Below are 17,883 nucleotides of genomic sequence, written 5' to 3' on the forward strand. Positions count from 1 at the left end.
TATTTGATCAATCATTCTATCACGTATAAATGAATAATTTTAATGAAATGCATGGTATCGGTAATTATAAATATTTTATGAACAGATATGAGTAGAAGGGTTATTTTGATATCCTGAAAAGCACCCTACGCTTTTTTACAACAAAATAATTTTTTCTTACACTATTTTTAATTCAAATTTTATTTTCTATTTTTTAGTTGGATTTTCTATAAAAGCGTTTTTTTTTATCTATTATTTATTTTTATGTAATACGCAGGTCGCACAATCGGCGGAGTGCGCACGTGCGGCTGAGCTCAGGGCCCAGGCGGCGAGACACGCGGCTCTGGAGCAAGCCGCACGAAGGGATGCACGTGCGCAATGCCATAAACTGGTCAGTACACTGTTTTATATTTATTTATTGCTTAGATGGGTGGACGTGCTTAACCCATAGACACAGCCCACTGAGTTTCTCGCCGGATCTTCTCAGTGGGTCGCGTTTCCGATCCGGTGGTAAATTCTGCGACGTGATCACTGCTCTTGCTAGGGTCAGTGTTAGCAACACTCCGGTTTGAGCCCCGCGAGCTCACCTACACACGTTAGGGTGAAGCTGAAATAGCCTCTCAAGGCTATCAGCATGGGAAGGAAAAAAAAAGTGGACGTGCTCATAGCCCTCTATACTATACTGAGACCTTAGAACTTATATCTCAAGGTGGGTGGCGCATTTACGTTCTACCTACATGTCTATGGGCTCCAGTAACCATTTAATACCAGTTGGGCTGTGAGCTCGTCCACCCATCTAAGCAATAAATAAAAACTTGATTTTAAGTGGTTACCGGGGCTCATAGACATATACAACGTAAATGCTGCCGCCTATCTTCAGACATGAGTTTTAAGATCCCACTTTTAATTACGGCGGCCCCACCCTTCAAACCGAAACGCATTACTGGTTCACTGCACACACATTCACTAATCATTTCATGGAATCAGTACGGAATATAAAACTCGAGAATTCATTGTAATACCTACAGTAAATTATAATATTGACGCTGATAAAATATGATAGCTATGAACTATTGGAGCCAACAGGAAGTATAACCGTCGCCGGCTTTGATATTATCATTGTTAAGTCTCAATTGATTCGCTGTAAAATCAGGCAGAACTGTATTGCAGGCTGTATTGCATAACATGTTTCACTGGTGGTAGGACCTCTTGTGAGTCCGCACGGGTAGGTACCACCGCTCCGCCTATTTCTGCCGTGAAGCAGTAATGCGTTTCGGTTTTAAGGGTGGGGCAGCCGTTGTAACTATACTGAGACCTTAGAACTATATCTCAAGGTGTGTGGCGCACTTACGTTGTAGATGTCTATGGGCTCCAGTAACCACTTAACACCAGGTGGGCTGTGAGCTCGTCCACACATCTAAGCAATAATAAAAAATAAAAAAACATATCAGAGATTTAAACGATCTTTAATGATTTGAATTTAACTTATATCATAGAAACAGAATTAATCTAGAAAGAATTTTAAAACGCCTTAAATAAGGTATTAGCAAATTTGCTCTTCACACTATTCGTTCCTGTCAGACGGTGTGTACGGTACTTAAGAGCAGTTTACCTAGTTATATTTTGAGACACGCCGTTAAAGCAATTGCACCAAATTATTACAAATTACGCCAGGCATCGGCTCTATCCCTGGCATTGCTGACGTCCATGGTCGACGGTAACCATTAACCATCAGGTGGGCTGTTACAAGGACAGTAAAAAAATCGTCATAACCGACTATGCTAGTAAATAAGTCGTATTTTTAATTGTATCTACAACTCGCATAAACTCGCATAAGTGCATGCTGAAGTCGTCGTGGCCTAACGGATAAGACGTCCGGTGCATTCGTGTTGAGCGATGCACCGGTATTCGAATCTCAGGCGGGTACCAATTTTTTTAATGAAATACTTACTCAACAAATGTTCACGATTGACTTCCACGGTGAAGGAATAACATCGTGTAATAAAGATGAAACCCGCAAAATTATAATTTGCGTAATTACTGGTGGTAGGACCATCGTTCGTTCACCCATCTAAGCAATAAAAATAAATAAAAAGAATTTCCACAGTCAATAGTTTGTACTTTTGTGCACAGCTGGAGGAAATCAAATCGAAGGAGCGGACAATAGCACTGCTGAAACGAGAGGCGGCAAAATCGACCGCGCAACAAAACGATCAGGTACGAATCGTGTGAGATTTAAACACTTCTTAAAGTTATATACACATCTATACTTCTATACTCATACTATAAAGTGGGAAGATTTATTTGTTTGTTTGTATTGAATAGACACCGAAACTACTGAACCGATTTGAAAAATTCTTTCACTGTTTGGAAGCTACATTAATCCCGAGTACATAAGGTATAATTGTTTTTAAAAATAAAATTAGGGATCATTGCTAAAACTCCAATAATGTAATCCAGGGTGTAAAAAAATTACCTAAAGTATTCTTTACATCGCGGACCCTGTGAAAACTATTGATGATAGAATAAAATAATGTACTACGACTTTGTAGAACTCATTATTATTTACAAAAAGTATCACAACAGCATATGTCTAACTATCATAGTTATACCGCAATAAGTGTTCTTTTATTAAAAAAAATAAAACAGCGTCAAATATCGTTGTTTTTTTGTTAAACACCCCAGCGGAGTCGGAGCAGGCCGCTAGTGTATAGTGTGTAGTGTAGTATAATACATATGTGTAAATGCGAACATTGTTTCATATAATAACTATCGTAACTAGTGGTCCCGCAGTAGTCTAAATTCGACTATAATTAATTGAAATTATAAGTTTGAACATTATTATGGTTCTATTGTCAAAGACTATACTTCTATAATCACAGATTTCGCCAAGACTACACTATAGACAAATAATATTAAAGATAAACAATAATAACCTATTCTCAATTTGACGACAAACTTTATGCAATAACAAAAGTTTGACAGTAAACAAAGAATATAATATGTATATGTGTGTATGTCAAATACATACATGGTAGTGTTTGTAATGTTTTTTTAATTGATTTCATGTATTATTGCACAATTTATTATGTATTATGCATTATGTATTATGCACAATATAAAAAGTAGTAGTAAAAATAGTGTTGGAAATTTAATACTCCTCCGTACGCACAATTTTCGTAAAAAGGGGTACAAAATTTTTGCTTCACGTATTAATATATTGATAATCGCACCGGAACGTGATTGTCGTTTATTTCAGGAAGCCTTTTCGCTTCTTTTTAGTAGACTTACAAAAATAAGAGGAGTGACTCAATTCGGCTGTATTTTTTGTTGTCTGTGTACCACAGAACATTTTTCGAGGTAAATTGATTTTGTTGACTCTTTTTACTGGAAAGCTGAGCTCTTTGAGTTATCCTTGAAAATGAATATTTAATTTACAGTAGGTAGCGGCTGAACTCTCCCTTTGACATTTCCGACGTCCATGGGCGACGGTAACCACTCACCATCAGGAGGGTCGTATGCTCGTTTGCCTATAAGAACATAATTTTTTTTTTATTTATTAAATTGATGATATTCTCATTTTATTTTGCTGAAGTCGGTTCCATTGTGTTCATGTCGTAATTTGGAATATCAGTTATCATTCTCTGCAAAACGTCTCGTATTTTTGTGACTGTGTGATAATACCGCCCGGAAGAAAAATTACAGAAATTGATTGGTTTATTTTGCAACTTTTTTTTCTTTTTATTGCCTTTGTAGGCAGAAGAGCATACGGTCCACCTGATGGTGAGTGGTTACCGTCGCCCATGGACTTCAGCAATGCCAAAGGCAGAGCCAAGCCGCTGCCTACCGCTAATGGGAATCTCCTTAATTTCTCACGCGCTTATTTCAGTTGTAGCGTCTGTTTGCTGTTGAATAGCGGTGGGTCACTGAAGCGTCTCGGCATTTCAAATTCGAAAAGCCTGTATTTCTGATTATCGGATCGCCCTTTGCCTTCCCTAGAGATTGCCACACTTTTTTGTTTATAGCTTTACTTCTCCAATGAACCAGCTGTTTTCCTAATCTCTTCAATTCATAGCTCTTCACTGGTCCAAATGTTTTCTTAATCTCTTCTTTTCACCTGCCTTTTGTTGTTTCCTCTATCATTTTCCTTCGCCATGATACGGTGATGTCTTTTGACCATTTTGTTTATCTCACTTCTGATCAATTATCTATCCAGTTCCATTTACTTTAGTTTAACTGTATACATATATGTATAATACAATTTCAGTGACTTTGATCATTTACCTCATACGAATTAGGTTGATTTTATCTTGTCTCATATATTTACAACATGTGGCCATAATCGACAATAAATAATTAAAATTTATTATTATGTTTAACGAAATAATAAACTCCGTGAGTATGTTACGTGACAGGAAATAGCATTCAAGTGAGATTATTTGCTATTCACGACGTGTTTTCCTTTTGTATTCTCAATGAGCAGTGTCCAAGAAATGTTCCGAGAACGTTGCATATGTTTATTGTGTCTTTTGGGAATTAATTTTATTGTGGCCACTCTTTAGACTTTAACGAAAAGCCTCTTGTCGTGGCCGCCGGAAATTACATACCCGATCCTGTGGACCGAATGGTAAACAGTCGACGTCACCCTAAACACGTCATTACGGATCCTCCCGATCCATCAACGGTGCTTTTAGGTACCTCAAGCTTCGGTCATCGTCCTCGTCGAACCAGTCGCTTGCGACGAAGGGCTCGACGAGTAACTTAACCCATAGACACAGCCCACAGGGTTTCTCGCCGGATTTTCTCAGTGGGTCGTGTTTCCCATCCGGTGGTAGATTCTGTGAAGCACTGCTCTTGCTAGGGCCAGTGTTAGCAACACTTCCGGTTTGAGCCCCGTGAGCTCATCTACAGGTTAAGATGAAACTGAAATAGCCTCTAAAGGCTATCAGCATAGGCAGGAAAAAAAAAGAGTATTAATTGTTGATCAAAATTGCAGTCTTACGATTTCAGTTCTTTGAGCGACTTGAAACTGAATGAACGAACAAAAAACGAGCAACAGAGTCGTTATAAAACTAAAAATTTTAATATCGTGAGAAATCGCCTAAGGGGGTAATCCCGGCTTCTGAGGCGTGTCGTGCCTTAAGGAATGCTCACAAATATCTAATTATTACGACCACTTTTGCCTCGTTTAGACCAGAATCTCACGGTGATAGTTATTGGCGTAATTATTTCGGGCGCTTAGGTATTATTTACTTTGAATACTTGAAGCTAACGTTTTCCAATCGAATGATAAAATTGATAGTTAAATGTGAATCAAACAACGCTTATTAGCAATTGTAAAGCCTTTTAAAAATTAAATGTAGCAATAACACCACTGATTTTTGTATAAAGTTTACTAAAAAAAATATCTATATACATTTTTCTTTAAATGCAAAACTCGAAATTTGCACGGTTATTACGTAACGTCTCTCATTTGTGTTTGTGTTGTTTAAACTTGACCTCTTTTATTATATTAGCGAGCGTGACACGACTGTACAGTTTGAGAGAGAGAGAGAGAGAGAGAGAATACACTTTATTGCACACCAAAACACAATTTATATTCAAAAACAGTCAAAAAGCAGGTAGATTTGTACAATATCTTATTGCTAAAAGTGATATCTTCCAGACAACCGTTTAATTTAGTGAAATTCTGGAAAATATAAAAATACAGTAGGTATGTTGCGGTGTATCATTGACAATACGTTAAGAACATATTGGCTGAAAATGTTTGGCTGACTGTCGAATAGTTACACAGCTGAGTTTTAACTTTATTTACTTGCTTTGTGATTGCATTGACGGGTGAGCTCATGGCCCGCTGGAGCCTATAGACAAAAGCTTCGTTTTACCGCTAACTGCATTGAGGCATGAGGTCTAAGTTTCAATGGTATAAAAGTTGTCTGTTCAAACTGGAACATATCGCTGCTTCGCGTTTGAAATAGGCAGGGCGGTGATGCCTAATTTTCCAGGCCTTCAATAGTTACTTTCAATAAATATATTTTTGTACAAATCAAATTAGCCAGGCAGGTAAGCAGCGGCTTCGCTCTGACCCTAGCACTGCTGGAGTCCATGGGCGACAATAACCACTCTCCATCTGTGAGCCGTATGTTCATCTGTCTATAAGGGCAATAAAAAAAAACAAAAAAAGTAAAGAGTGCAGCTAAAGTCTCGATCGGAATAAAAAAATCTGTTTTAACTTTGTACATACATAGAAGTGATATTTTTTTTTTACTACTACAAAAATCATAAGGTGTAAGTAAAAAAAAATGATACAAAAATAAAAAATATTTTTTTCTTAAATTCTTGTAAGATATTCCAGTTTTGTACGTAGCATTAAAAAGTTTTATTGTCATGCTATAACATAAAAATGTTTAACAGCCTACGTATGTACGTATATCAGATAGCGGCTTCTCTCAGATAGCAACATTGTCCGGGATTTTTTTGTGCTAAGCGAACTTTTTGAAGAATTTTATACGACTTTTGAATAGCCTCCAACGCGTTTACATAATGACGCTACAATAAAATATAATTACGTAAAGAATTAAAGACGGTGTTGCGTTATGATTTTAATGTAGGACGGTTGATATATAATGAGGGAGAAGAAAATTAAATTTGCGCATCCCAAGAATGTACCTAATATCTAGAGATACCTCAACTATCATAATATCTTCAAATTATTCCTTAGGCTCCATAAAAATAACATCGAATTCATGAAAATTTATTAACTAATGTTTTGATAATTGAAATTTTAACTTGAAATAAATTTACAGGTACTAATTTGTCACTTTTTTAGAGTACAACATGCATGTAGAGGTAGTATAGAATAATCAAATTGTAGAGTCAACTCTACAAGTTAGGTAGCGATATGTTTGTTTCAAAACGAAGCTCCAGCTTTACGTCAGAAATAGGCAGGATGGTGGTACCTACCCGTGCAGAGCCATAAGAGGGCCTTACACCAGTAGTTTAAGTAATAACTAGAGATATTCGTATCCAAGTATAACATAAGACAAATTCGTTGTAACGAGACCACACGCGAGCAACAAATGCATACAAGAAGGGTTGAACGTTGTAGAGCCATTTGGGATGTGGGATGATAGAAAAAAAATGTCTATTCATACGTGTCTACGTGAGGCCGTCATTGAATAAACGGGTTAGTGCTGTGACAAGGAATATTGCATCGATTTTGTTGAAATCGATTAGTATTTAAATTGAAAATAAAATTAGTTTTCTTCTTCTTCCCTATTCGTACACTCTTGACAGAGTGGTCGTGGTCATGCATCAGTCGGATCCTGCGATACCGATGCTCTCGCGATGCGATGCCATATGACACGGTGTTTCCCAGAACCAGAGCAATCGTTTATGTTGGAGTGAGTCACAGATTTTATGAGGTAGGTCCATCGTGTGGAGTTCGTCGCAATTAGTGTTCAATGAAGTACTAATAATTCTTTTGTAGCATTATAATTTGCTGCCGGTCATGACATATGGCGCTGAAACGTGGACATTGACCGTAGGTTTGGTCCGTAAGTTCAAAGTCGCTCAGCGTGCTATGGAGCTTCTTTGATGGATCGAGTCAGAAATTATGAAATTCGTCAAAGAACCAAAGTCACCGACATAGCCCTAAAAATTAGCAAGCTGAAGTGGCAATGGGCCGGACATACGTGTCGCAGAACCGATGGCCGATGGAGCAGACGTGTTCTGGACTGGAGACCGCGTACTGTTAAGCGCAGCGTTGGGCGTCCCCTTGCCCGTTGGACCGATGATTTGCGGCGATATGCTGTAAAAGATTGGATGCGGAAGGCGGAAGATCGTTCATTGTGGCGGACTATGGGAGAGGCCTACATCCAGCAGTGGAGAGATACAGGCTGACGATGATTATAATTTGCAAATTAAAATTATGCATTTATGTCTGAAATATTTACAAGTATATATAAGTACATATGTCCAATTCAGAATAAGTTATCGGAGCTGCTGGACATAGAAACTTCCTAAGTACACGCCACTGGGCACGATCCATCCAACTCTTGCCAGCCACATGGCATAGATCGTCACTCCACCAAGAAGACAGATAAAGCGTACATTAATAATTTCGAGCATTGAGACTTCGAGGCGTTGTGGCCAAGAAATGAGGGATTTTTTTTCTTAGAGATGGAATTAAAAAATTACCTCCGAAGATTTCTGGTCCTAACTATAAAATGAAAGGAAAGAGAACTAAAGGTTTGTCTCTAATGAAATCTAAGGGATAAACCTAAAAACGCATGTAAAAATATCTACATAATATAATCAATTATATTGTAAATATTTATATACATATTCGAGTAGCGTTTTAGGTTGATAATTGCGTAATATAATTTTGGTATAAACGTAATTTTGTAGATCCTGTGGACATTTAAAATTGAATTCTGCTATAATACGTATCAGCAATTGTAATATGTCTTGAAATGTATGTGAAGAAAAACTGTAAGCGCGCAGTTTTTGCCATTAGGTGAACACGCATATGTGGGTATTACGCACCTGATTTTTCCAGAGAAATTGGTCGGTTTTTATGCTTTAAGATCACAACTGACATTAGCAATTACAATTAGATGATGTGAAAAAAGAAGCAAAATTCTTTGGCGTTAGTCTCTTTAATGGAACTAATTAAGGACATGAGCGTGTCCGGCCGTAATTTAAAGTATGTAAATTCTAGGAACTTCTATATTTCAAGTTTGTCGTAGGTCATTTAAATCTACTCAGTCTTATTATTCTGACTTATTACAAGGGTTACATCAATAAGGAATGTTGACTTTGTAAATAATTAGTCGGTTCAAAAATGTTAACTTAAACGTATTACAACACATGGTGTTCACACCATGCACAAAATCCACTAAGTGCGAAAATGATGAAAAAGAAAGTTGTTACTTTCATGAGAAAGTAAAAGAGCGCATTACACATCTGATTGATAATTCCATCATTATAATCGTATAATAAATCAGTACCTACCATACATACATGTATTTTATAGCCCGAAGTGGTGTCGGTTTAATGAGTGCTCGATTCCATGTTTAATAATTTTCGTTGTCTCGACAAACTACTGTCGCGAATCTCAAAGAACTTTACTTACCTCGCTTCTGTGATAATCAACCCTGTTTATAAATTTTAAGAAAATAATCTTTATAGTTTTTGTTAAATAATTGTCATAGCAGCGCATGTTGTTACTATAGATAATTATTGTCATGTACTGCACGATCTGAATTAATTACAACTATTTTAATGTTCTCATTTAAGTGAATTTATGTAATTCTTTTGAGAACAAAGAATATCTTTAACCCGAAAGAAACATGAATGCTTATCAGTAAATTAAAATTTAAAACACCGTATAAGTTGAAATGGTTAATTTTACACTAAACTATTGTAAGATAACGTTTTCTTAGTTCTCGATTAAACGATTTCATGTCTTCGAGAGAATCGAAGCCTTAATCGAGTTAAGTGTCCGCGACGTCGCTAGAGACAGGTTCAGTTTAATACTCTTTCATACCGATTCGTGTGGCGGCGGAGTGCGCACGCGCGGCCATCTTGCACCGACTGTCATTTGGAACGCGCGATCCGTTTGAAAATAACGTTCAAAAACCTGTTCTGTGTGTGACATTTTTATGTATTTTTAAAAGGTGCGTTTTTTTTGTTTTTTTTTTACTCAAAGTGTTTACACAGTGCCTTTACCGTGACTCTGACCTACTGGGTCGTGGATTATAGTGAATCGTTTCTGGGTTTCGGATTTACTTTCTATCGATGTAAGTAGTTAATTTTTTTTTATTTTTATGAAAGAGCATGAGAAGATTATTGGAGAAAGTATTGAAAATTTCCTGTCGGTAATCTTTACTATTGCAATAAACTAACATGCGATGCACACGTATATCGCATGTTAGTTTTGTGTCGATTTGTGAATTAATTAATGGAGCGAATTATTAAAAAACATGACAGGATGAATTCGTGTCTTAAATTTGCATACCCACTTGTATCTATCTCGTTCGAATACTATTGATGAAAGAGAGATGTGGCACGAGTAAAGATGACCGCTCACATTTGACATTATTACCAATTTCTAATGTTTTTAATTACAAATATGACCACAGATAAAATACATCTATATATTAATACGTGAAGCAAAAACTTTGTACCCCTTTTACCGAAAATTGCGCGAACGGAGGAGTATGAAAATTTCCACACTTATAGAGAATATAGAGAAGGAGTGCACAATGCTAATTTTTTTTTTAAATAATGCATAAAAGATACTTTAAATCAATAAAGAAAACATTACACACGCTAACATGTATTTGACACATCACATACATAAAATTTTTAATATACTCTTTGTTTACTGTCAATTGGGAAACTTTTGTTATTGCTTAAAGTCTGTGGTCGAATTGAAAATAGATTAATATTGTTTGTCTTTAATATTATTGATCTAAAGTGCAGTTTTGGCGAATACTGTGATTACATTATCGAATTATAATAGTGTTTGACAATAGAACCATAATAATGTTTAAACTTATAATTTCCATTAATTATAGTCGAATTTCGACTACTGCGGGGCTACTAGTCTAAACAATTTTGTATTCACGATACTGTTGTAAGGAAGTTCTAGAGAAATACTAGTGTTTTCACAAATCTCATACGAGCTACTCAAAATCATCAAAAAATTATCGAAAATATAACGAATGTGTGCTATGGAATTTTTTTTTATTGCCCTTGTTGGCAGACGAGCATACATACGGCCCTTATAGTGAGTGGTTACCGTCGCCCATGGACTTCAGCAATGCCAGGGGCAGAGCCAAGCCGCTGCCTACATAACTGCTTCCATTCTAACGGTTTTGAATAATATTTTAAAAACTAATCATTATTGTAGCTAATTGGCTGTTTTTATCAACCTCCCATGGTTGATAACGAATTGAAAATAATATTTAAAACAATTTTTCCTGTTGGTATAATATCTATTTCAATTTCTACAGTCCAACGATAACGATATGTTAATTACAAATATTTCGACTGTGACTAACAATATGGTATGGCATATTTTGTAAGTTTAGGTGATGTTATAAAACATAATAAAATATATAGATGATGAGACAAATAAATATATAAATAAAAAAAAATTAGAGTGATTTAGTAATAGTTTCCGATGTTAAAACTACAAAACTTTAACACCTTAGATTTTAGTGCAAACAAATTGGTATATCCGCTTTTTTGTTGTATAAATAATGACAACCTAATTAGTTTATCGCCGTATCTTCTCAGTGGCTTGCTGTTTCGATCCGGCGGTAGATTCAGTAGTGCTTTTGCTAGGGCTAGTGTTAGAAAATTCTTTCAGATCGATTTCCGTAAGCTTATATATCGGTTTGAGCGTAGCTGGAATAACCTTACCCTACCAGCGATTAGGACGGGGGAAACAAACTAATTCACGGGTTACTTGATGTACAATGTGAGTCCGCACGGGTAGGTACCACCACCCCGCCTATTTCTGCCGTGAAGCAGTGATTCGTTTCGGTTTGAAGGGCGGGGCAGCCGTTGTAACTATACTGAGACCTTAGAACTTATATCTCAAAGTGGGTGGCGGATTTACGTTGTAGATGTCTATGGGCTCCAGTAACCACTTAACACCAGGTGGACTGTGAGCTCGTACACCCATCTAAGCAATAAAAAAAATGGTTGTGTCAATTCAGACATTACACACATTAGGTCTAAATACTAATCGTATAGCAACTGTTTCAACTGTTCCAACTTCAATTGTTTCTGTGTTCCAATGCTTCAAATCCGTACGCATAAATTCTTCCAGGCAGAAGTAAATGGGGTGGTCGTATCTAGCGCGGACTTACAATACGCTGTTAAAACATATCAGAACGTTACGTTTGATAATAAAATCTTAAAGAAAAATTAGCTTTATAATGATTTTACGAAAATTAATTACACAGCGTTTCAAGGTTTCTTTGAATAAGCGTGTAATTAAACGAATTATTTCGTTGGAGTGATTAATAATTATACAAACGCGATTTTAGATTAGTGAAAAACACAAAAAATATATATGTATGTATATAGGTATAATCTTTAGTTTTAAATAACTAAGTTATTTCATGATTTTACGATCCTGTTGTGTATTGTAATTTCAAATGTGTGATCGAAACAAAATCTCTTGGCTAATTACAGTGGTTAAGGTTATGGGAATGTAAAGAGGGTCGGAGAACATTGGAACTATACGCTCTGGTGGTCTGTCAATACAGTAATTTTATAACTTTTTTTATAGCTTTAATGGTAACCGTAGCTCATAGACATCTACAACGTAAATGCCGCCATCCATCTCGAGACATAACTTATGTCTAAGGTCTCAGTTTTAACAGTTGCCCCACTCACTCTTCAAAATGAAATGCATTACTGCTTCACGGCCGAAACAGGCAGGGTGGTGGCACCTTCCCGTATGGACTCATTAGACGTCCGCAAGGCGCTCAGGTGGCTGTTAGCAAATCCCACCCCTCCTGGCTGAGCCCTTGCTCGCCCACCTGCCCTGGTAAAACTGGAAAGGCCTCCGGGCCACCAGTAATCTTACAAACATAAAAAAAACATTGATGAGGCTAAGACCGATACCTTCTCTGAACCCAACAATTGCACCGAGTTTTATTATATACGGATGAATGACTTATGAACGCTGAGAGGACAAACAAATAATGCAAACATCCATTTAAGAGTATATAGTAAGATGGATTGTTGTCTGTAGTATGTTATCATCGTCATATTGTTATAAAACAATTCAACATCTTCAATGTGTGTTTTATATTTGTTGTGAATATATAGACTTCTATATACCAGAACGTATACTTATTTCGCTGATTTGGCGGTAAAGTAACTAATGTCATCGCTTCGGGGTTTTTTTGTTCCATGGGAAGTCTTGTGAAGATTTTTTTTCGTGATGATCCTTCCATCTTTTTTTTACCATCATACTTCCCGCCATCAGAGCAGAGTTCACTCATACTGTTCGTTCCCCAATTTTTTTATTTATTGCTTAGGTGGGTGGACGTGCTCATGGCCAATCTGGTGTTAAGTGGTTATCGGAGCCCATAGACATCTACAGCGTAAATGCCGCCACCCACCTTGAGATATAGGTTCTAAGGTCTCAAGTATAGTTACAACGGCTGCCCCACCCTTCAAACCGAAACGTATTACTGCTTCACGGCAGAAGTAGGCAGGATGGTGGTGCTTACCCGTGCGGACTCACAAGAGGTCCTACCACCAGTAAAGAATGACATACCTTTCTTCGAAAAAGCTTCGAAGATAATCCTTAGCAATAGGCAGTGGCTTGGCATTCCTAAAGCCCACGAGCGACAGTGACTACTTACCGTCCAGCGGTCATATATGATCGTCTTCTATAAAGGCAATAAAGAAAACAATTTAGCTCAAGTAAAAACATACGTGTATGTAAATTTTATTACAACAGTATCGGTTCAACGCCCCTAACAGGATTGCATAACGCGTGTGTCTTTTATAAGTATTCCTCAATAGAGATACGTATAGTAAAGACTGTCATACAAACAGGGCATACAATATTATCTTGAAGTTCCATATAGTATTCTCAATGTTCACATCGTTACTACTAACTCTTTTACGTAATTAATTATGTAATTATTTTGTATTATTTATGTAATTAACGTAGCGACGACGACGAAGCGTTTTGCGGATAATAACATGTACTTTTAGGTTATTAAAACAATATTTTGTGTATTAACTAAATATATTAACGTAGTAGATAGATCTTTTAAGACTTATAGGTAAACTTATCAGATATCCTAGATATTCTAGACACTCTAGACACCTATTTTTAACATTAATATACATAGTTTTCATCTTTGTTATTTGATCAATCAACCACTATTTCAAAAATAGCGCCTTTTTTAAAGTCTATTTATCGTAAGGTGGCACATTGAGTTCGGCTCATTAGTTTTTCGAACCAGCAAATCAATCAAATACCATGATTTTTTTTTCCTTCATAATTTAATACGGTCACGACGCCTTAAGCACGTCTGGTGTGGAAAAATAGGTTCTGGCGTAAGTTCAAATAATCATAATTCCTTCTAATAGACATAAAATTAGGCTCGGTCTGTTTGTTAAAAGCCTTCGTGTCTCGTTGTTCCAATTTTGTTAAAGCTTTTCATACTTGTGATTGGACTTTAAGGAAGGTTTCTGGTGTCAACACGCAAACCGTATCACGTGCGCTGTTTTTTTATCCCTATTCCAAGCACACGTGCTTACAGTCCATTTTATGGTGAGCAATTACTGTTGCTCATGGACATCAGCAATGACAGGGGTACACCCGAGGGGCTGCCTAAAGTTTGAAGAAAGATATATTACAGCGCCCAGAAAAGACCACGGGGGAAGTTCATTTCAAAGCCAGAAGGCACGTGGCTAAAAAGGTCTGAACATACTCTGTGAATGATTGCAGCGTTTGTACCGGTTATATGGATGAACTCTGTTCCGGTGGCGAGCGGTGTGATGCTAAAAACAAGATGATCGGATCAAAATATTGCACTATACATGGGATATGTTATTTAGTATACTAAATGTGGAAGGTTGCCCATGCGATGGACCGACCTAGTTAAGTCGGCAGTTGGCCATTATTTACACGAGTGTACCAGACTTACCACCAAACGGGAGAAGTGGCGATAGCTCGTGAGGCGCATAACATTTGCCCACAGCAATGGTACTGACTGACAACCACGATTGGTCCGATAAGAGTGAAGAATACAATATTAAACAAACAAAGAAAAAAATACTAAATATAATATAAATACCTAAAACACAGAAATAGCTGAAGTCTCTCCGTAGACCGAAAGGTTGCAAAAGTATAAAAAAAATACATTATCAAACTCACTTTGTGCGTAAAATGCTCATAGAGTTTAGATTTAATAGAAAAGCTAGAGCTGTTTAATCGTAGATTGTTTAATTACAGCTCTATAAACGTGTTTATAGCTAAGACCAATCACATTAATTACCGCATTGAACAGGTTCAACAAGTGAAAACATTAAAATTGCACCCAAGTTAGGATCGAACCACTTCTCCTACATTTGATAGCTTTAGAGCCTTTTTTAAAAGACTCATTGATTAAGACTAACCAATTTAAAGTCTAATGTTAATGAGGTAGCATTGAGGTCAAATACCTAAATTACCTCTTCGTTTGTGCAAGTTGATAGAAATTCAAGATACGCTCATCAATATCCAAGTAGGTGCGCTGTGATCCAGCTTATGTATACAAAGAAGTAGAGGCAGCATTCCGGCTTTAAATCTGAGATATCTGTTGTAAAATACTATAGAAATTACGACCTCATGTCTCAAGCATAGCAATGAGGTTCACTGTATGATGTTAATGGGCTGCGATCACGTAATAGTACGCAGGCCGCAAGCTCGTCACAAGTCCAGGGCAATAAAGAATACATCAATGGTCCTCTTCTTCTGGTCTTTATCCCACGTAATGCTTACTTTTACTGGCGGTAGGACCTCTTGTGAGTCTGCACGGGCAGGTACCACCACCCCGCCTATTTCTGCCGGGAAACAGTAATGCGTTTCGGTTTGAAGGGCGGGCCAGCCGTTTTAACTATACTTAGAAATTATATCTCAAGGGGTGAACAACGTAAATGGGTGGCGCATTTACGTTGTAGATGTCTATGGGGTCCAGTAACAACTTAACACCGGGTGGGCTGTGAGCTCGTCCACCCACCTAAGCAATAAAATAATAATAATAATAATGTGTTTTCAGCGTAGCATGTCCACTTATCTTACTGCTTAGAAATTCGGCGTGAGTTTGAGAGAGAAAACATTGCATAGTCCATAGGAAAGTATTTTACAGGAAAGTACTACCATTTCTTCTTTTGCTCTTTCTTTTACTTAATCTGTTTTAAGTTCTAGAATTTGTATTTTTATTACAAATAGTGGTCTCTCAGTATGTAGTCGAAATTCGAATATAATAAATTGAAATTACAAAAGTTGAACATTATCATAGTTCTATTGTCAAAGATTATTATACTTCTATAACCAAAGATTTCGCCAAGACTACACTATTGATAAACAAGTAATATTAAAGATAAAAAATATTAATTTCTCCATTTGATCATAGACTATAAACAATAACAAAAGTTTGACAATAAACACAGAGTACATGTATGTATATATGTATGTTGTGTCAAAGACATTAGTGTGTAATGCTTTTTTTATTGAATTAGGGTATTTTTTTGTGATTAATTAAAAAAAAAATTAACTTTCTGAACGAGACTCCTTCTCTATATTCTCTACAAGTGTGAGAAATTTCATACTCCTCCGTCCGCGCAATTTTCATAAAAAGGAGTACAAAGTTTTTGCTGCACTTATTAATATATAGATTAACATTGACGTTAAAATTTAGATCTTCAACTACCAAAAGGTAAAATTATTAATGTATCGCTCGATTTCATGTTGTTTATTAGTATCCCCATAGCGCATCATTTAAACACGGTAAAGGATGTCCGAAGCGCCCATCAACGGTCATTTCGCTACAATAAACGACTGACGTTCAGTGTAGCCGTGTACTTACTTTCTACTCAGCCCGACCACTGCAAGTGTAAGGTCTGGTACTTTCGTAACACTTGCTGCCTACGAATATTGAGTTATGATTATTTATTATTTCTTTATAAGGTCACGCGATGGCTCTGCGGGACATTTTACACCATCACAATACGTATGAACGGTAATGCGGTTCTTGGGAAAACACAAATTGGTCGGTGTCATACGCACAAAACTTTCGCTTGGAATTACTTAAGTGATCATGAGTGCTGTCTAGCTGATTTGTTTAATATAAAAAACCGGATAGGAACGAAGTTCCTTATTATAAAAATATTAATTTGAAGTTCTATTCGAGGTTAAAGAAAATAATTATTCGGGTATACATACATTTTTTATTATGATTTTTTTTATTGATAAAAATTTAAAAAGACTACAAAGTTATCAACTTTATTTTATTCACAATGATTTATAAAAAATATATAATACTAATATACAAAGAAACAGCTATTTATATGAATAATAATAATCAAGTCTAATTATGTTCTATCATAGAAATAATAATAACCGTCATCACGAAGACCATACATTAGACACTGTATAGTCATCATACTAAGACTATACATAAATAATAAAAGTCTTACGTTACGGACGTTTTTTCCCGGTTACGGTACCCCTCCGCATCGTCCCATAAGGAACTTCGTTCTAGGCTCTACCATCTACGCACCCAGCTAATAAGTAGGGAAAAAATGAAAAAAAAAACCTAACAAGTTTTTCGAATTGTAATGAAATACAACGATTGACACGTATTTCATTCAATTTTATTGAGTCGTAGACACAATTAAATCTAGTTTTACGGTTTGATCTAACGTTTTTTTACTGTCATTATATTATTTCCGATGTTTGCGGATACTTTAAGGTTTTCGTAGCTGCGGACCATTAAATTAGTTTTAATTACGATGACACGCATAAACTCAAAACTGCAGCCCGCACTCGGACACGATCGCGTTAAGCTGCGTTCACAGATCGACATCAAAAGATAGCATCATACATAAAATAAATCATCAAAAGCGGGCCAAAGAAAGCCAAAGTACACGCTGACGCTACTTGGACGCTACTTAAACAGGTTTAACGGAACGCGCATATTCCACGACAGAACTCCCATAAAACAGAATAAAGTCCCTCACGGAACGGGTTTGCAACGTTTTCTGTGTTTAGCATATGGCCGTGTATGTCTAAGCAAACACGTATGTATGCCGAGAGCGAGGAATAACGGCCCGACACGAGAAAATTATTATGATAAAGAGTTTAAAATCACA

The 17,883-nt window shown here is 36.6% G+C and overlaps 1 protein-coding gene across 5 annotated transcripts in view; it reads left to right on the forward strand.

The window, feature by feature from the left end:
- The window catches only part of Pif1A (PFTAIRE-interacting factor 1A), a 162,880-nt gene that overhangs the window by 15,838 nt on the left and 129,159 nt on the right, over positions 1–17,883 (forward strand). For 4 of the 5 annotated variants that reach the window (XM_089737226.1, XM_089737221.1, XM_089737222.1 and 1 more), the window contains exons 3-4: positions 257–370; positions 2,113–2,196. In XM_089737226.1, the coding sequence (XP_089593352.1) occupies positions 257–370; positions 2,113–2,196 (198 nt within the window). Of the gene's footprint in view, positions 1–256; positions 371–2,112; positions 2,197–9,528; positions 9,783–17,883 lie in introns of those variants that run through there. The other variant, XM_089737223.1, reaches the window with a different exon arrangement.

The sequence above is a fragment of the Bombyx mandarina genome, chromosome 23 (genome assembly GCF_030267445.1).
Source record: "Bombyx mandarina strain Sakado chromosome 23, ASM3026744v2".
In the NCBI taxonomy this organism is placed as follows: Eukaryota; Metazoa; Arthropoda; class Insecta; order Lepidoptera; family Bombycidae; genus Bombyx; species Bombyx mandarina.